The 21,439-nt window shown below is 42.1% G+C and overlaps 1 protein-coding gene across 13 annotated transcripts in view; it reads right to left on the bottom strand.

Moving 5' to 3' along the window:
- Positions 1-2,147: 2,147 nt before the first annotated feature.
- The window catches only part of NTNG1 (netrin G1), a 334,331-nt gene continuing 315,039 nt past the window's right edge, over positions 2,148-21,439 (bottom strand). For 12 of the 13 annotated variants that reach the window (XM_053244435.1, XM_053244423.1, XM_053244421.1 and 9 more), the window contains one exon: positions 2,148-3,470. In XM_053244435.1, the coding sequence (XP_053100410.1) occupies positions 3,235-3,470 (236 nt within the window). In that variant the 3' untranslated portion in view covers positions 2,148-3,234. The remainder of the gene's footprint in view (positions 3,471-21,439) is intronic. The other variant, XM_053244428.1, reaches the window with a different exon arrangement.

Raw genomic sequence — 21,439 nt, 5'->3', positions numbered from 1 at the left:
TTCAATGAAGCTTCAGATGATGCAAAGTTATAATAGGGTCGGTAGCTACTTCATTACTGTCAACCTCTAGATGCTTTATGATTAAGGGGAAAAAATAGCCCTCCCTAAATACTGTGCTAATCATCAGAATAATTAGGGATGATTTGAGAAAATGAGATTTAGGCTTGTTGTTGTTCAAATAAAACTATATATTTTTAAAGAAGCTTTCTAAAAACTGTGATGGAGTCCGAGGAGCGAATGGCCACTGGGAGAGCATTCCAAAGTCTGTGGGCAGCAACAGAGAAGGCCCTGTCCCACATGCACAACAACCGAGTCTCCCTCATTGTCAGAGCCAGCGTGGTGTAGTGGTTAGAGTGCTGGACTAGGACCAGAGAGACCCGAGTTCAAATCCCCATTCAGCCATAAAACTAGCTGGGTGACTCTGGGCCAGTCACCTCTCTCTCAGCCTAGCCTACTTCACAGGGCTGTTGTGAAAGAGAAACTTAAGTATATAGTACACCGCTCTGGGCTCCATGGAGGAAGAGCGGGATATAAATGTAATAATAATACTACTGTATGTCTAACCCTTCCTAGTTAATGGAGGCCTTCTTGAACCTCACTTATCCATTGTGTTAACCATGTCTATAAAACAAGGGCAGATTATTCTTTTCATAGCACCTATTCAGTTCCTAACAGTTAGAACCAAACTACAACAAATGAGCAAAGCCGCAGACTGCTAACATACATGCTTATAGGAGATACAGTAGGGTAGTCCTCCCTTACTGATCCCCAGCACTGACAATCAATGCAGTTATATACCTGTTCTTTAGTCATGGAAGTCACTAGGATAGGGATGTGCACGAATTGCGATACGCAGCGCGATTTGAAGCGCATCCCTGGCACCTTTGAAACAGAGGAGAGCAAATGCATACCTGCTCCTCCGCTACTTGCTGCCACTTCTTGAATTGCATGTGAGGCGGCCGTGTGCGTGGCGGTGTCGCGTGAGGGAAGCCAGGGGAGAATGCAGCCAGTGCGAGAAGATAACTAGGAGGAGCGCTGCCGATTTAGGAAGTGGTGGAGGAGCAGGTGTGCACCTGCTCTTTTCTGTTTTAAATGTGCTGGTGATGTGCTGAGAATCGCGATCCTGTACCTGGAGCTACCTTAGGTAAGTGTGTAGAGCTGAAACCTTGGCAAGTTCTCTTAAAATTATTCTTGAAGCATTTTGATGGTGAATATAATTTGTACATGCAAATGTTTGGCAAATATTTGCTGTTTAGCATCAACATTTGACATTCAATGATTCTGTAATAGCAGTCAACATTTACTATGTATCTGACAGCTGGCATGCAGTACCAGTCTTAGTATCTGACATGTAGTGCTAAGTGTTGCTCAAGATTTGACAGCTGATATGCATAGCAGTCAGCATCTGACAGTTTCTGACACACAGCAATAAACAGTCGATGTTATCTGACAAAAGATATATAGCAGCAATCAAAATTGAGCAATTTCTCATAGATGACAGAATTTAAGTAAATTTTAGATATACTCCAGTCATTAAACCCATCCAAACATGTGAGCTTTGGTGTCAAATTTTGGCTTTGAAATTCAAAAGCTGAAATTTAAGCAAACGGTCAGAAAAGAGTCAACACCTCAAAAAGGTGCTCAAAGCTATGAGTTTATTGGAGTTATCCACATATGTCTGACGTGCAGCTTCCAAAAGCTAAAGATTTTGAGCACCTTTTTGAGGCTCCCCCCCCCCAACTTTCCCAAACCTTTGTCTTGGTGCTTGCCTTTTTTCCACTCTAATTTCAAAGTAAAGCTTCAGCATCAAAATCTAAATGGCAAATTTTGAAACGTTGCAAAATTTTGTTTGCAATCTATATGTGTTAGTTTATCTACAGAAACAGAATAATTTGCATTGATGAGGATGAGCTGACAAGCTTGGTCTGAACAATACCCACCAAGTTCTTGTCATTCCAAATTACTACCCTTGCATCTAAGGTTTGCGTTCCTTGAGTTTAACCTTCCACCATGGGTTACACACAATTTATTCCCATCTTGCTTTGTCTGCATTTGAATTGCTATTCCGTGCACCTGTCAAAGCAATACAGAACATTTTTTTCCTTCTTTTTCTTTTGTTAAACAAATTGCAATACTAATCCCTAGAATAGTTTATGCAGGAATTTTTATTCTCTTAAATCTTCCAGTGTTAAAGCAACAAGAAAACAATTAGAATGTCCTTTGGTGGAATCTTATTACACTTGCTATAATATGTAAACTGATATTCTTTGATGCCAGCACGTTGCCTATACAGAGAAATCTCTGCACAATTAAATGAAAAGAAAAAGAAAGGGGGAAAAAAGGATAAAATAAAAAGTAACTTCCCCCCCCTTTATCTGATCAGGATTAGAGTACATTAATCAGTTGCCTGTTAACACAAATTGGCAATACAAAAAATCTACGTCTTACGTTAGTCAAGAAAAATAACTTCATTTGAATACAAAAGGTTAAATACACGTTTTTGTTGTTGTTGTTGTCCTAAAGCCATTCTTGTACAATAGATGTGCGCCACATCGACCTGATGCAGTGCTTCTAAGATATACAAGGGTACGACTGGCCTGAGGAGGGGCTGGTACACATGTGCATTACTAACATCAGACAAAGAAAATCGTTCAACCAACAAGGGTTACAGAGCAATGTTCACTAAAGCACAGTTGGAAAGGGATTTGGGGGCTGAAGCAGGCCAATATGGCAGCTTTGAAACAGATTTCCTTATACCCACAATGCACTGACAGCAAAGAATGCCTCTATTTGGTTGGTCCACACACTGGGAAGAGGTACAGTCACGCACCAGATTGGAGGAGCAAGATTTTGTGGTTTCTTGGTTGTATTTCCATCCTGGGAGGGGGGGCTATCAAAGCCTTTTCAATCCTGGGTAAGCTTCTGCAGCTGGCATGGTGATTAGTAGTAGTAGCATTGGCAGCTGCCCACTGAAGCTGGAGTCAGAAAATAACAGTCTTGACTCGCTGCGTTGTCCACAATGAATAGATATGGCTTAGTTCAGTTAGGCCTTATAGTCTATATATGTGGAGATTTCACTTCCCCCCCTCTTTTCTTTTTTTAATTAAAAAAAAAAAAGATTTATTAGCATCTGTTTGGTGCTGATGTTGTCATTACTTCTTTTCTGTTTCCTGTGGCACATTCTTTTTAAAGCAGTCTGAAGTTGATGCCTTCAAAGCTGCGTGACTTCAAAGCCTAGAATATGAAAAACCCACTTAATCCTAATGGAACAACCAGTGATAATAGAAGTAGTGGCAGTGGTAATGATATTGCCCCCTTTCCAGAGCCTTGACTGCAACTGTGGTCCACTTTGCAATTCCGTTTCTCCTCACACAATATGCCAGTGTAGGCTGCAGGACACTGGCAGCGTACGCTGTTGATGCATGTTCCACCGTTCTGGCAAATCTGAACTTCATTGTCACACACGTTTGCTGAAAAATGGAGTAGGAAGGAAAGAGAAAAACATAATCAATGAAAGTGATTTGGTTATGGAAAGCAAGGAGGAAACAATGCATTGATTTTCTTCTTTAAAACACATCAATAATCAATGCATGGACTTATGCGTAATTTCACTGAAACCTGGGTTGACAAAGCACTGGTAAATGTATTTCAGATTGCAGCAAGAGAGAGAGCGCCAGACTGTTTGGCTGCAGCCTTCCATGGCTTCCATTCTCCAACAGAAAGCATTCGATATGCAAACCAGATTGGGCACAGCTTGGAACTGAGGACCTTTCCCCACAGAAATTACTCTGGCTTCACAACAGAGTAATCAGATGAGTGCATTGCCACACAACCAGCCTTCACACATTTTAAATATGCTGATTTTTGGTTGTGTGAATCAGCTTAGATAAGAACTTGCAACTGAGACAGTCAAATAGTCTGTCCTGTGCTCCAGGGTTATCACAGACTCTGATGACAAGATTGGAAGACAAGGTCCAGGGACAATTTAGTGTTCCCTTTGCTTTGTCCCATAGTAAATAACTTGGAGCACAGATAGTGGCCTGCAAAAAAAGCAGGTACTCTTTTCTCCTGGACTACCATGCAGAAAATGAGGAAGCCAGACAATGGACCACAATGGTCCTGCAACGTCCTGTGACGACTTCTGTGTGGGCAAAACAGAAATTGGTTCACACTACACATGGTGTGCTTCTATATTGTGGAAGCCAGGTATGTTTTATAACCTACCTCACAGGGTTGTTGTGAGGAGAAACTTAACTATGTACACCGCTCTGGGCTCCTTGGAGGAAGAGCAGAATATAAACGTATAAATAAATAAATAAATAAATAAATAAATAAATAAATAAATATCTGATCCCTAAGCCAAACTACATGTTCAGAAAAATAACTTAGTAGTCTTCTTGGAATTGTATCAATTCATAAAATAGGTCAGGGATCACATGTTTGAGTGCTCCACCATGTAAAATGTCCCCTACTTATGGAAAACGAGCATATCAGGAGCAGTGGTGGCTGGTCTGTAAGGGCAGGAGGGGCAGTGCCCCACCACAACAAAAACAAGCTAATAAAGGAACAGACTTACCAGCAGCCAGGGAAACCTTCAGAGCAGGGAGCTTCTTCCAGCCCCCTCCTCCTCCCTTGCCTTGTTTTGGTCTTACTGGGTGGAACAGCTGCTACTCAAGCAGCTCCAGCCAATGTGATTCCTAGGGGGCTCTTCCTGCCACTGTCTGCAGGAAGAACTGAAATAATAGGTTAAAAATTCTCTTCCTGGATGCTTCAGGGAGTATATTTTTAATACATCCTTCCCTTCTTTCTGGGGGCAGTGCCAGGAGGAGCCCCTAGGAATCAGATTGGCTGGAGCAGCTTGAGTAGCTGCAGAGGGCTGTGGCTTACCTTATCCCTGGCATGCTAACTTTCTATGTCTGGGAAAACACAGTTGCCCTACCTACAGTTTGAAGGTAGATTATAGTCTAAAATGGTACAGCTCCCACATCATGCTTCTAAACTTGTAGATTAGCTTTGAGAGTTCCGTGGATGTGCCTAGGATGTGCCCACACTATCATCTTGTGGAGTAACCCTGATGAGGGGATTAGACAGAACAACCCATGGGCTCTCATAACTGCAATTCAAAAGATCCACAAGTGATAAATATGTGAATATAGACAAAATTGGATATACAGGGTTTGTCTTAATTAACTCTTTATGATTCCAACACATGTTACACATGATCACTGGCGGAAAAATCATTGCTAAGTTGGGATCCAAACTGTATGGTTTGATCCAAAGAACCATGAATGGAAGGAAAATAGCCTCTAGCACTATTTTGCAAATGCTTAACTTAATGTATTTAGATACTGCTTTTCCTTACTATTACTACTACAATGAATTAAAAATAATAAAGTAGCATACAACATATTCAACAATGTAAAGACAACACTAAAATCAATGTTAAAACTATACCAGTAAAAAAGAATGAAGCCGCAGATACAGCAAATAAAACAGCAAATACATATAAAAATGCAACAGAGCTATAATATGAACATCACTATAGCTGTTCTCATGCTTGTGCAAGAAGCTTCATAAACCATTGCACAAACAGAACAATTTTTGGATTTGGATTTAATCCAAAATTTTGGCTTTAATCCAAATAATTTGGATTTAATTTCACGTTTCTTGTGTCTGTGAGGCCTAAAATAGCCCTTTCAGGAGTGGAAGTCTCTTTCTAAGTGAAAAGGCACCTTTGGATCCAACCTATGCTCATATCAAATTTTTACTGTAAGCTTGCAGAAGGCACAACAATCTGTTTGATAGAACTGAAGACATGGTCACTTACACATGTGAGAGAACCCGATGTGCAAGAGGAAATATCTGTGAAGTTGTCCTTGTAGCAGCTATCATGTTTTAAACGGAATTGATCCATCTACTTTTACTTATGTGAAGTACTTTGAACACACTATTTATATAACTTTTACACATGTACAAAGGAATTCTTCAAATTGTAGCCCGGTAATGCACACTATGGGAATCTTTGAGAGCAAGGCCTGCTTCAAAGCATTATATACATAATTGTAATAGTAATTCATTTGGAGCAGGACTGCAGGCACACTGTTATCCAGTATCCCAATTGTTTTACACCTCTCTGGATATTTGTAGATGTAATGCTCCTGATTGACTAGTAATGGTCAAGATACCAGTGCATTATGGCAAGGTATTTTTACTACTATTATTGAACTGGAATTCTTAATGAAGATATTTTTTACAACAATATTTGCAGCAAGCAGAACAGAACTTGTGCATAACAAATATGCAGCCCATTGTTGCTGAAAATGTGAGATATGCGGACTTTGTACTGCACAAACTTCACTCTGCAATACAAGCTATAAAAACACAAGCAGGAGACAGTAAGAGGAAAATGAACATGCTCTTAGATGACTCATAAGCAAGTGACTAAAGAAACAAAAAGCATAATTCTCCTTTTATAGTTCCTCAGTTATTTTTCTGTCTTATTTCCAAAAGCTAGTCTGGTGTAGCAGTTTGTCCAAGTCGCTGTCCCTTGTGGCAGCCTTTTACACTGCAGCAGGATTTTGAGCCTCCAGGCTAGTCAAGCTCTCTGCCCTAGAGAAACCAAGGATTGACGCCTTTTCGAAAAGGAGGAGGCATACAAGTAGTAGTTGCCTCGCCCCAGTTCCAAAGGCAATGCCTTGATCCTGGTGCATTGTGTTTCTTCTCTCTGGCTTGACTACTTGGCTTTCCTGACCTTTGGCTCTGGCTTCCCGCTTGACCCCTGGCTTCTGGTGTGTCTGCCGGGATTGACTCTTGGCTCTGCCCGTGACTTATGGCTTGCTATCAGTGTGGTGCTTATCAGCTCACCTGGTTCCTGACACTTGGCTTTGACTCTGACTTACTTTTTCTTCTGCCCCTCAGTTCCTGGTTGCCTCTCTTGGCCCTGACTTCAGAGCCTGTGCCACTTTGAAGCTGCCCGAGGCACAGCTGACCGTTGATCAGGGAGTCTCGGTTTCAAATCCCCACTCAGCCATGGAGCTCACTGGGCCAGTTACACACATACACACTCTCTGTCCCTCACAGTTTAACCTACTTCACAGAATTGTTGTGAGACTAAAATAGATGGGGGAAACATGTACACTGTCCTGAACCCTTTCAAGGAAGGGTAGGATAAAAATGGGACGTAATTTTTAGTCCACGTTTCTACTAAGGGGAATAGACATCACTGACAGTTAACTGGGAAGTGTGAGTGGAAAACACACTGGAACTATTATAAGTAAATATAGAGCAGATAGTAATTGCAATTTATCCTCTGTCCTAGCCCACAGAGCCAGGCTGCCATATTTTCAAGTATTTTCTTCTTTGTGCACATCTTCCCCCCACCCCCACCTAACGTAGAGCCTCTGTCTTCTGCTCCACATATCTCGAACCCTCCTCCTATGTTATAGATATATACTAGCAAAGTTGCTCTGTTTTTCTAATGGAGAGGCCATAGGTTAGCAATCAAGCACATGTGTACGTGTTTTGTAAGGAGAAAGCCTTAGGTTCAGTCCCCACAACTTCCAGTGAAAATGTAGCAAGGAAGGGAAAGACCTTTGCCTGAGACCATGGAAAACCACAGTCAGATGGAGTCAGCAGCACTGAGCAAGATGGACTGACTTGGTATCGGGCAATTTCATATGTCCACTGATGTTATGTTCCACCTGTGGAGGTCTTCCCCATCCCCATCCCCATCAGAATCATTATCCTATCCTATTTAACCTTGCCCTCCTCAAAGAAAATACATTTAATTCCTTCCCTGTTTACTTGTTTCGCCCACTACCAATGAATCCCCACCCACAGGTGTAATATGACAGCCACAGCAGTACTGGCTGTCCAAAGTACCAAATGTGAAATGGAAGATAAAGGAATAATCAGGAGAGGAATGCTTTGCAGAACTGTAGATCTGCAAACAGAGGCGTCTATGCAAAGTTTATGTTACAGGATATAAACAGCCATTCATTAACACAAAGAAAACTGGATACCAACATTTCAAAATCAACAGGGTTTGCAGTCTGAAAGATGGGACCAAGCACTTATAGGTGTATACAAACTATCAGAAATTCCAAACGATTCTGCTTATAATGCTCTAGTGGAACATGACAGCCTTTCCTCAAACTTCAAATGCTGGCGATGAACTCAGAAGCCATCCAGTGAGAGACTGCCAGCTTGAAGGAGCAGCAGCCAATAGACTTCACTCATTCCAGTGGCAGGAAAAAGGGGCCTGTTCTTTCCTTACATGAGAGAGACTCCAGTTCAGACAATACTTTCCACACATGATTAGAGTCCTCTACAGGGGCGTAGCTATAATTGAGCGAAAGGGTTCAAAGAACACGGGCCCCCAGCTCCTGAGGGCCCTCCAGCTCCATCCCTCCCTATTTTCTTCATTATCTCCCTCACTCTGGGGGGCCACTAGAGAGAGGGATGAACACGGGCCCCGTCTCCCCTAGCTATGCCCCTGGTCCTCTACGAGTGTACAAATGAGTATTCAAATTGAAAGACATACATTTTCTACCCAGGATTTAAATACTAGATATATTGTAGGATTTAAAATGTGGGGTAGTCACTATCATGTGATCAGACCAGATCAATTGTATTGCTAACTGGTGTGTCTCTCCCCCGCGCCCCCCCGGCCTCACAATTGAATTTGAATTGTAAACACAACAGAGACCTGTTCCTTGTTGGTCTGAATTTGTTTTCCAAGTGGATGTAAAAAAAACACAGATATACAAACTGCACATTTTAAATTTGATTGCCCACTGCAATCAAAGAATCATAGTCCATTAGAAGGATCCCTCTCATAAAATGCCCCAGAGCCTGTGCTCTATGTAATTTGGGGCTTTTCAAGCTTTGTTGTTGTTGTTGTTGCTGCAAGGACCATCATTGTGAGTCTTAGCTTTATGAGTCCCACTGCCACCAGAAATGGCCACTGTCCTCCAGAAGCATGCCACCTAGCCTTGCGGGAAAGCCTTTTCCAATTGCTGCTGACTCCTCTTCTCTCCTGTCCCTCTTTGCTTAACCTGTGACTCTTTTGCACAGCCATACCAGGGTCGCTGCACAGTCACTTGTCTCCACTTCCAGAGGCACTGGGCCAGGCAGAGTAGTGCCACATGGTCCCCGCCCGCAGCAGCTAGGCACGGCACTTCTATTTGCCACACTGAGAAATATCAGTAGTACTTGTACCACTGGCTGAAAAGCATTCACCTTTTTCCTTCACTTCTCCCCCCACTTTGGAAATCAGGGCAGGAGGAAGAGAAGGGAAAGCTATTTGCTTGGTTGCTGCTGCACTGCCAAGGAAGGAGATGGGGTTCAGAGGATGTTGGCTGGGGGCAGCATTTGGCATCCTGCTTCAGGGACCAGAATATCTTGGACCATGACTAGGCTTATATACTCCATGAATGTTAGTCTCCTTGCTGATGTTTCCATAGAGTTAGGGAATGTGAAATACCCATACAACTTATTCTACTCTGGGATTGTCTGCCTTCCTGATTTTTCCTACACTAACTGCAAAAGTGGACATGCATGTTTTCCACAACAGCCATATTCAGACATGATAGCGTACGAGTGCACACTTGGGCAAGTTTTTGTGTGAATCACTGTGCCTGCGTCCATGTGAAAAGTGAACTGTGATACAGGCCCCTCAAATGCATGGTGCAGATAGGAAGTGTACCGCTGTCCTTGTGTTCAACATAACGTGTGAAATCACTGTACCTGTGTACAAATCTGTACCTGTGTACATTGTACACTTGTATGAGTGTTTCACATAATGTCTGAATAAGGCTAATAAGATCTAAATAACTGTTGCACAATGTGTGCATGTTATTAGCTACAAGTGGCTTAATTCTGCACCATCTTGTGCAGTCAACTGCCCCTTGCACCACCAGCCTCATAGCAACTGTCACATTCCCACCACTTCAAACCTGCTGCCTGTTTCTAAACACTTATCTGATATTTATGGTATCTCTTGGAAAGCATACTTAATAGACGTTCCTGTGGCTCTTAAGGCCAGCCACATGTTCAGGAGGGATGGGACCCATTCAAATTAACAGAGGTTTGCACAGCCACAGTGCTTGGTGGGTTAGCTTCTCTGGAGATTGTCTAGCTAAAGAAGGTCTTTGTTGTTGATGCACAGTTGACTTCTAAGCCTGTGCATGCAAATGAATGGAATAATAATGATCTTCCACTTCCTCTCTGGCATGCCTTACCATAATTAATATGAGGGCAGCCAACAGGCAGCATCTAAGCATGTTCTTCCATCGTCACCTTCCTCTGTGATGCCTTTTACAGTGCTAATGTATTTTTTATGACCCATTGACATAACACTGAAATGCATCCACAGTTTCTGATCTGTAAATGTCACAACTGCATATTAAGTTATAATAAATGCTGCTTGCTCAGGGAATTATGATGATGATGACCATATGTCTGCATTTTTGTTTTCTTTTAATATAGCACACAAGATGAGGCTAATTGGGTATATTTATACTGCAGATATAAACCAAGAGGAATAATAAACCATAAAGCAAGTCTGATGAGATTTCAAGTCTAGGAAATTTTTGCATAGACCAGCAGAAGCAACAAGTGCACAATAAAACCACAGCTTTTTTTTTTTTTTAAAGATATCCATGGCATTATTATAACTTGTGAATCTCCAGATAAATTTGCCACAAGATCTATAGACAGATTCACAAACAGGATTTCGCAGTACTTGAGGATTTGGGAACTGAGGCTGCAGTTCTATGTACATTTACTTGAGAATAAGCCCAACTGAGCTCAATGAGATCTACACCAGAGTAATTATGACTATGACTCAATTGTCAATATGTCAATGGACTCCACTAAATGGCATTGCCTATGATGTGTTCGATTTCTATCATTGCTATTAGATCTCGTATGGCCCATTCACACCAGCATTGTATATTTGAGGGGGAAAGGCTGGTATGGTTTGATAGGTGATAGTTCTTTTGCACATGAAAATTGATGCTCCAGTGTCAGAGCCCCCATTGGGGAGTTCTTTTACCTGTATGACTGGGGCCCCCAAGAACATGCAGCATAACACTCAGGGGATGAGGGCTTGGAGTCACCAGCACCCTCAGAGGGTCAGGAACCCCTCTCGGAACAGCCTCCAGGTGAAGACTCTCTTCCAGGGACATCCCAGGGCTCATCAGGCCACTCCCCAATCACAAGACACTCCGAACCCCCCAACCATCCTCCAAGAGGGAGACATCAGAGAGCTGCCTCCTCCAGACAGACCCCAAGGGAAACCCCTTGCTCTACAGCCAGTCCAATCTCCCCAGGTCCATGCTGGACAACAGGGGTGGCCATAGCCCCCTGGAACCACTGGGACCCTTGGTTGGTCTCCCTGAAATGTCAGCGAAGTTATGCCTGTGAGGAACTCAACCAATGCCTCCGAAGTGCTCACCTCACAGTCAGAAAGCAGCCAACTGAAGGGCCTCCTCAAGAGGAGGACCGGCAGCCAGACTCCTCATGAGTAAACTTTGTCTCAATCTCCAGGGAAAGAGATGTGTGGCCCTTTCCTAAGAGTATTGAGGTCACTTCCTTTCCTTGCCAGTTGCTGGTAACAACTGTTCAAGTAGGTCTACATCTGCTGAGCTCTTATGCCAGCTAGAATCTAGAACTCCTACATTCCTTGTTTCTACCTGGCCATTTGATCCTGCTCCTATTCTCACATTCTCCCTGTGACCTCTGAATTGAGTTTCTTCGCCTACAAGACTGGACTTAAATCTTTGCTTCTGGGGGACTATTGCCTCAGCCCGAGCCAAAGGGTGTGGTGCCTAACATCATGTGATGAAATTTTTAACTTGTGAATTGGCCATTATTGTTCTTATATTCCTGAGTAACTGTGTAATTGATGCTGATAATTCTCTTGAACCTAATAAGCAAGTTTTAAATAAAAATGCTGCATTAAAAGCCCTATTTTATTTAATAAGGCTGTTGGCACCGACATATTTGAGCAGCAGCTCTGGTCTGGATGTTTCTTTTTTTGAATCTGGGCAATATCAGGCGTGACATATCTGTGCCATCAACACTGATAATTTCTGGCCTTGAATAACTGAGTGGAACTCAATAGTTTAATTAAATACCCCACTTCAATGCCAGATTTCTTTTTCTCATAATGTTTGGACCTGATTGCAAATCAGGACACTTTCCAGGATATTTTCCAGTTTGCCTATTGCATATAATAGAACATTTGGTTCAGCTATTTATATGTAAAACATTTGGCCTCCATGTTTTGTTTTGTTTTGAAGTGTATGATCCTTGCTTGTGCCTTTTTGTTTTGTAATTATGAACCATCCCATGATCTGGTATATAATAAAACCTATGTTGAAATTACTGGAAGACCATTACAAATGGTCTTAACCATTTGTGCTAGTATATTAATAGTAATATAATGCTGCATTTCTTGTGTGACATTGCGTTGGACTAACTGTGGGTATGCACCTAGCTTCACATCTGATTGGCCAGGCCTTGTTGTGAAGTTATTGTCATCTAGTTTGGGGTTATTTTAAAGAAAAATCTATCATGACATGGATATAGAAGGTGTTTAACCCTTCACTTTTGTGCCATGTTCCTGCCAAAAGGCTCCTGGAGGTGCCACTGAAACCATTTTCCCTTTGAGATTCCTAAGGGACTGCAAAGTTTTTGGCTGGAGTAACTTGCTTGAGAATGTTCCCTTTAAGCCTTATCCCAAAGTGGCTGGCTTCCATTGCCTTTATGGGCTCACTCAGGAGAATCCACGGCATACCAAAAAAGAAAGAAAGAAAGAAAAAAGGTTGATCCTTCATTTTAATACTTGAAATGTGAGTGAAACAGGTCACCCAGCTACATTTTTCAAAGACCAACTGCACAAATTTATTTCTCCCTTGGCTACAGGCCTGCCATCTAAGTTGCTTTCACTGGCATAATGACTCAGAAAACAGAAATGACCTTTTAAATTAGTTGTATTTGCTTTAACAGGATTTCAGATGGTTAGTTTGCTTCCAACAATGACCAGTTCATGGCAGTTCAGCAGAGGTGAAAAGTCAGGGCATAAAAGGTTTCATAATAAAAATGTGCTTCAAATATTCCATTTAAGAACTGGCAGCTAGCTATTCACATCATTTGAATCCCTACTAAGAACATTTTCTAGTGTTAAGTTTAGACTCTCACCCAGCTTGATGTATTGGTTGCTATGACTGAGATCTGGATTATTGAAGTGGGTGTGTAACTGATATTTGTACATCTGCTTTGGCAGCCTTCTCCACTAAGTGTGTGCAGTAGGGAGGGCAAATTTCAAGGTACCTACCTTCCCCTCAAAGCACTTTGTAATATGTCCATGTGGGTCCTGAAGCCCTCATGGACCTGCTTCCGTGTCTTGCAGAGCCATTGCAGGGAAAGAACATTGAATGTCACCCATTCCCGCAGAAGCACTGTGCAACACACAAAGTTATGCACCTTGTGGCTAAGTGACTCTCAGGGATATATTTCCACCAGTTACCGGGCACTTCAGTTCTCCAAAGCGAAATGCAACTCCACACCCACTTCGGTAGTTCAGATCTCAGTCTATGACTCCAAGTCTTATGGTCAGACCTCATTTGGATTCACAGATTTATAGACTTGGGGAGAATATGTCCCCCCAATATTCTCTGAAATTTCTCAGGGGGAGAATATGAGGGGGGACATTCTGAAGAATTTCTGCAGAGCTTAAAATATTATCCAAAATTCTCATGAGGATAGTTTTCTTCAGCATAGCAGCAATCTTTCCAGAAATGACTCCCTCGCCCGCCCCTGCAGCATGATCCTCATTCATGAGAAGAAAATAAAGCAGAAAACAATAGTAGCCAGCCACTATTAAGGAGGGACAGAAACAGTTGAGACTTGGGAGAGGGGTGGGCGATGGTGTGTGTGTGCCCCAATGCTGGCCACACCCCTGCATCGTCATGCTTCTGACACTGATGCAGGGTGTGTGGCCGGAACACAGAAGTGTTGCTGGCCCTCTCCCAGCTGATGAGCAGTTCATTTGCTGGCTGTGTTCTCTGTGGGGGAAGGGGGTCCTTAGACAGACATCAGACCCTGGTAGGCCAGGGACATTTCCCCCTTGCCCCCTGTCCAATGGCGGCTACACAATTGGGGATGAACCATTGTTGAGTAACTGAATCTGTGTTTGAGAGAAGAGCTAAAAAGTAGGTCTTGTGCTGGATGGCAATGTCAACAAATACATCCACTTAAAAAAACAACACACCAGTGTTTTCATCTTATGAATTACTCGTCAGAAGTTCATCTGTATTCTCTCAGGGTTGCCTCTAGGCATTTTGGTACCCTTGACCAAGAGACAGATCTTTGCCCTCATCATTTCTTGCTATAGAATACACATTCACCAACAGGATTGTATTGTAGGCCTGTGCATGAGTGTAAAGGTCAGGATCAGGTCTGACCCAATCTAATCCCACTCTGAAAAATGACAATTCAGGGTCCTTGGACCCTTCTCAAAGTTCAGGTTGGGATTGGACAAAACATTTAAATTTTTAAAAAAGTAATCATGGATACTTACTGTGAACCTGGAAGAAAACTAACATAACACCAGAGAATTACAGGGGAAGTGAGGTAACATCAAAGAGCCTAAGAAGAAGTTACCTCACACTGGAGAGTTGCAAGAGAAACCCAGAAATCGGATTGTGGCTGCTTGTGAGTAAAAAAAATCAAACTATAAAACTTGATTTTATTTTTTTTTAAGATGAGCACAGGTAGTCAGGCAGATAGAGGGCAGAAGGTAGGTTCTCCTCCACCCCACAGCTGTGATCGCTTTTTGGAAAAAGGCTTCTTGCCACCATTTGGAGCTCTGGAAAGCTCTGGATTTTTGTGAAAGTGGTTGGAGAGTCTGATTCAAACTGGGCTGGCCAGTTCAGCTTTGGATTCACTCAGAATCCCTCCCATTTTACTGATCCAATTTTGCACAGGCCTATTGTTGTGTGTGTTTGTGTGTGTGTTTAAATTGGATTTTATTTGTAGATTCAAGGAGAAAAAAATATACCATTCAAATATTTTTGTGTTGACGCCCTTTAATGGAGTTGCACAATCCTGTTTAAGTCAGTACTCCTCAATAAGTATGATGTGTTGTTGATTTCAAGTTTTCACGTTCCTATACCCTTCTCTAAAGGTGCTTCCCCAGTTAGCAGTCTAGCTATTCCAAATATAGACTAGGAGTGATTTTATATTTTAAAACATTGAATATGAATAACTATTCTTCTGCTTGCTCAGTAGTAGCTCTTGCTTTTTGAAGTGACAATCATTTACTGGAGTAGGCCATATTACCACTAGACTTCTTTACAATGTCAAGTAAAGTAAAAGGAAGCAATTGATGACATTAAAAAAAACCCACCACCACCACTCATCCTAATGCCATGAAAGAATGAATTGTTATTCATAGCACCAAGTCTTGACAGAAAAAAATATCTTGCAGAGTGAAATATAATGGTTGTGAGATGAAAACAGTATAGGAGATGACCTTTGAAAAGATGAACTAATTAATTACATACCAATTATAATAAAAACTAAGAAAAAATAAGATTAGCTATGGAGGCAGGAAAATGCTGGCAAGTCATTTGAATGAAAATTATTGAAAAGTAAAACAATTATTTAAGAATATTGCTAGAAGTTAACTCGCATCACTGGACTGTTGAAAAACAACCTGATCCTATGGGTGCTCAGTGGCTGACATGATGCACAACACCTTAGTGATGCTATGAGCTGTATTTGGGCTGCTACAGACATGTAAGACAACCCCAACACTGTTGAGGATGAATGGTTGGGGAAGCAGTGTTGTCGCAGTTATGTTCACTGCTTGCACAGCCTTGCACATCTGATAGCACTGCAAGGCACTGTGCATCATGTTGGCCAATGAATTCAGTGGGCTTATGTCCAAGTAAATATGTAAAGGGTTGTAGCTTTATTGGAGAGTAAGTCCATTGACTTCAAAGGGACTTATTTCCAAGTCATACCTAAGATTACACTGTACTTATTTTAATCTACACTAGGTGTAGCAAGGTTGGCATGAGCTCTGGGACCAGAAGCAAAGCTGGGGCCCTGCTGCCACATCCTCCTCCCCGCTGTCTTTGCTGCAAAAGTACTGCAAGGACATGGTGAAAATCAAAATGTTCTTGGAACACCCTTCCTCTTGCTTCTAATGAGAATAGCAAACACTCCTCATGCCTGCACTTTCACACACATATTTGAAAGCACACATTCCTTGGCTCAGTAACATGTTTTAACATATATACTTACTACAATAAGTTCATATATTCATACAACATCAGTAGTGAAGAGCAAAAGGTGAGCTATCACCCAGCTGGTGGGGTCCCCCTCCCTCAGAGATCCAGGGACACTACCCCTCCCCTGGTTCAGTTATAGGTACACCACTGATCTACATTAGTTCTCTGGTGAGTATGTTTATATGTAAATAGTATATTCAGCTTTTGGAAACAAGTTTCATTAGATCATCTTTGGATCAGACTCCAGGCTGCTTTCAAAGACCAAGGCAATGCTATATCTAGTTTGATGACTGTCCAATTTGTGGCACAACCATATAATCAGGAGAAGACTCTATTAGTCTTACACACTGCTCCATAATAATACAGGGAGCACAAGGTTAGTTTCTGTTTTCTCATTTGAAAGGTTTTCATGTGAGAATACTCACAATACTCTTCCCAAGAAGAAAGACACAGAGAAAGGGTAAGGAACAGATAAGACTTGAGAGCTGGTGATGAAATGCTGTATTATTATTTTGTTGTAAGACTTCTATGTTTAAGAATGTTATGCTTTTGTATACATGTAATCATTTTCTATGGTGTGGAAATAGGGGAAATACAGCTGCCCTGCAGATAGCAAAAAAGTACAATGAAATAACAGAAAAGATAAGAGAGAACGAAAGTTGCAATGGAGACAGGAAAGGAGAATACAGTATTCCACAGAGCTCAGAAAATGAGAGGGTACACTCTAGATAGAAATCATAATCTCACATCATAGAGTCGTTTTGGCAGGCCTACCAGAGGATAACAAGAGATTGCTTTCTAAAATGGACAAAATTGAAAATAAATCCAGGATTAGTCATTTTAGAATTACTGTTGTTCCAGAGGGGATGGAGTTCTCCAATCTATCTTAGTCAGGGGGAAATGGTTAACTAAGCTTATACAGTTGTCTGATTTAGATCAAGTGCTTTCAAGAAGATGATTTTTTGGGTGGGGAGCATTCTTCAGTTTCATCCATGTCACCAATCCTTTTGATTGCCTTTGAATACCAGGCATTCCATAATAAAGTTCCAAAAGCTGCTGCTGTGACTTGAATTGTACAATTAAATTGCTGTTTTCCTCAGTCCTCCTCCAATGTAATAATGAATCTCGCATTCACAACACCTGTAATGAAAGGCTTAAGGAACTATGCACTTTAGCATAGAGATAAGAAAGCAAAGAGAGGATACCATGATAGTGGTTATAAATGTGACGAAATACTCCCATAATGAAGGAGATCACATCTTTTCCGGTATTGCTTTAGGTCAGTTATTTAAAAAACAAAATACCTTCCTAAATTTTCGGCTCTAAGATTTATTGTGCAGTGGAAACAATTGTACTGTACAGATGAAAAATGTAGAATCCTCTTTCCTCTTCAGGACTAACATACTGACTAATTTTTGCTGATGGAAATCTTCTTGTCCATGATACTGAGCTTGCACAGCCTTAAAGAGCCAGGATGATGGAAAGCAGGAGGCATGAGAGCCTGAGGCCAGGGCTTGCGGGAGAATCTAGTGCCAGCAAAACCTGAAGCTTTCCAATCCTACTAGCTCAGAGGACTGTGTTGCCTTGGTAGTGCATGGAATCATTCTGGAGCCAGAGAGGACATGAAAGCCTAGCGGGCAGGTGGCTTATGACATAGGACAAAGCAGAGATTTAAACACTGTCATGCCTAGAAGCACTGAATCCTGACACAATTGCAAGGAGATTTTTTTGTTTGTTTTCAAGTGATGGATCTTTATTCTGTATGCATCCACATACAATGAGATCTGAGTATTTACTGCTTTGTAGAGAACACTAGTTTTCAGTGGGTGCCCAAGATCTGGCACCAACAGGTCTTTAACTTGTCACTCAAGTTAAAAGTGGCACATTCATTTTTAAATAAAAAATATGCTAAGGCTAACATTCTGATCAATGTGAGTGATTTTGGTGGTACTTTCCTACCCTGTCAAAGACTGCAACCCCCCACTCCCCAGCCCCATTGAATACCATTGTTTTCCCTGATGGCTGCAGCTTTGGCACTATCTGTTGCTGCTTTCCCCCTTCTTGGATCATTCAAATGGTAAATCCCAGCCAATTACTGATTATGCAGTGGACGCGATGATGCTACATGCTATACAGCCAATCAGACTTGGCTATGTGATGGTGTCATGCGGGGCAAATAAAATCAAATAGAAGTTAGAGTAAGCCAAGGTAATTATAAATGTATAACAGAACATTTTTCATGTCACGTCAAAAATAATTGAAACAGGGAACTGCCTTGAAACTATCAATAGTTTCATGAAACACAGTAGTTTGGGCTCAGGCCCAAGTATATCAACATCTCACAATATATTGCTACCTTAAATGCTCATAATGTGAGCATGACGGGGTGGGCTAGTGAATGAGCATGTATATGATCTTTAAATCTAAGTGAACATGAATTTGGGAGGAAATGTAAGAAGTCCTTTGAGAAAGTAGCTTCCAAGTTCATGATTTGGAGCAAAGGAAAATGCCCGATTTTGAATATTTGATAAGGCGGTCTTTGGCGATGGGGCTGTAGCTCAGTGGTAGAGTATCTGCTTGCATGCAGAAGATTCCAGATTCAATCCCTGGCATCTTCAGGTAGGGCTGGGAGAGATTCCTGCCTGAAACCTTGGAGAGTTGTCAGTAAGTGCAGACAATACAGGTGGAACTCGTTATCAGATATCAGAACGCATTAGCAGATTCTACATCCATGGATTTGCATATCTGTGGTTGGGAAAAAGGCACCCGACCTCAGTATATGTGGAAAAAACATGCCGACCTTACATATCTGCAGGTCGGAGGTGGCTGGAAATGACCATGTGACATATAATACAGCTAGTATAATTATTTGATTAAAAGTGATTGTTTATATCATAGTTCTATAGCCTACGGGTATAACTGAATGAAGTATTGATGTTGATAAGGGGAATTGCTCCCACTTCAAAGATTGTCTGCAAACCTAATAGAATGATTTACTTCTGTACAAACAAATGATAAAGGAACTGTGTGTGTGTCTGAAAGAATGTATGAGTAAGCAAAGGATATACCAGCCCGCCAAACACAATAAATGTTGGGAAGGAAATGCCCAAAAGGACCAGGGAGAACTGGATAAAAAGATGCCGGAGACAGCAGAAAAGGAGTTGCTAGGAAAACAAGGACTATGGTTGATAAGGACAGATGCAAACACAGGACAGCAAACAGCTTGAAAGGCAGGCAACCCTTTTTAAGTCAGGCATCAACAGAACTTTTCTCTGAGAAGCACAGAAGATCATGGGGCCTTCAGCTTCTCCCAACTCCCCATTAAAAACTGATCACCTTTAAGGGGGGCTGGTAAGTATGCATGTGTGAGTGAATGAACTATAGTTTAGCTAATACTTAGGGTGTAATAATAAACTGATGAACTAAATCCAGCTGGTGTCCAGGACTGGTTTTCTTTTTGGGACTTGTATTAGCCTTTCTGAAGTAGTACTCCTAATTAAGGGTGACCCCCTTAATAATTGGTCACACACGGAGGTAATTTCCAGCCTCCATTTTCTTAGACGGAGCCACAAAATAGCTTCTGCCCTTGTATGAAAATGTGTGTGCATGTGTGTGCCGATTTTTGGCAGATTTGGGGGTAGGAAAAGGGGTGTGCAAACTGGCTTGACGTTAAACAGGTTCGACGTTGAGCTAGTTCAGTTTGACAGCCCGTAGTTGAACCAAACCACCCCTTGTTCAGTCTAACCCCAGACCGACCACCTCCCAACTGTTTGGGGGGGTTCATGATTTAATTTTTTTAAAAACAACAACAACAACAACAACCACACAACCGTATTCCCTTCGGGGGATTTCCTTGGGGTGGTGGTGGTGGGAGTCTGTGGAGCTTCCCTCTCCCCCCGCCGGCCTCCATTATCACCATCAGCGGCCCGTTCGGCTGGTTTTTCAGCCCATTCAGTCCTTCGAACTTCGGCACAGTGGACATTTTAGATGCCACCACACCTGCACAACTGGCCTCTGAAAGTCTAACAGAGGCTGGCAGGGGGAGGGGGAACCTCTGTGGACCCCCTCGCCACCCCAAGGAACTCCCCTGAAGGGGCTACAATATTTTTTTTCCATTAAAAAAACAATTGTGAACCACCTGGACCAAACCAAACCGGGGTGGGTGGGTGAGGTTTGAAGGGGTGCAGAACTGAACTGGCCCAGTCAGGTTCAAGTCCGGTCTGGACTCAAACCGGACCAGGCCAGCAGGTTCCATGCACATCCCTATTTGGGGGCACAGCACTACTCAAGTGGGAGCAGCAGAGAAAGGTAAGAAGCTCCACCCCGTGAAATTCGACCAATTTTCGGCCACCCAGGAATGTAACCCCTGTAATCCCATAGGATCAATTACCCAATATATGTGGTTTCCATATCCGTGGCTGCAGCCCAGAATGGAACCCCCATGAATATCAAGGTTCTCCTGTACTGGGTTAGATGGGCCAGTGGTTTGACTCAGTATAAGAAAACTTTCTACGTTTGTATATTGATTACTTGATTTTGACTGTGTTCTCACAATTATGGTAATCCTGGTTAGAGAGCTGTGAGAACACAGATTTGCCAGGCAATCCTGGTCAAACTGCTGTGGTTAAACCACGTTTAACCAGTATCAGGTCCTAGTTATCTATCCTAGTTAAATGCAGTTTAGCCACAACAGTTTGAATCAGATTGCCTGGGAAACTAGTGTTCTCACAACCAGGATCACAATGATTGTGAGTACACAGGGTCTACCCTTTTTAATAGAGTCCAGTTTATAAGATGGTCACTTTCAGTTAGTCTCATGAGAGAACTGGCTAGAGAAATTCTGAGAGTGCTCTCTTACCATCTTTACAACTTCCATAGCTCTACAATTATTTTAAGTGGGCCTTACTGGAAAGTAACTTTCAATAAATTGCATCCTTAGCATGTGCACATCAGTGCAGCCCTGTATAATCAGTCTGAGCATTTCCATTGTTGGCTATGGAAGACAAAACCCATACAGTGAGGTCATGATGTGCCAACTACCACAGCTGGTAGTTGGAGACTCCCAGGTGGAACTCTAGTAAATACATTGAGAAACTGGACTTTGGATTCTATGTTTGTAGCTTTCATTAACAGAA

This window comes from Hemicordylus capensis, chromosome 4, assembly GCF_027244095.1.
Source record: "Hemicordylus capensis ecotype Gifberg chromosome 4, rHemCap1.1.pri, whole genome shotgun sequence".
NCBI classification, from domain to species: domain Eukaryota; kingdom Metazoa; phylum Chordata; class Lepidosauria; order Squamata; family Cordylidae; genus Hemicordylus; species Hemicordylus capensis.
The sequence above is the reverse complement of the archived record's forward strand: the minus strand, read 5'-3'. Positions and strand labels throughout refer to the sequence as shown.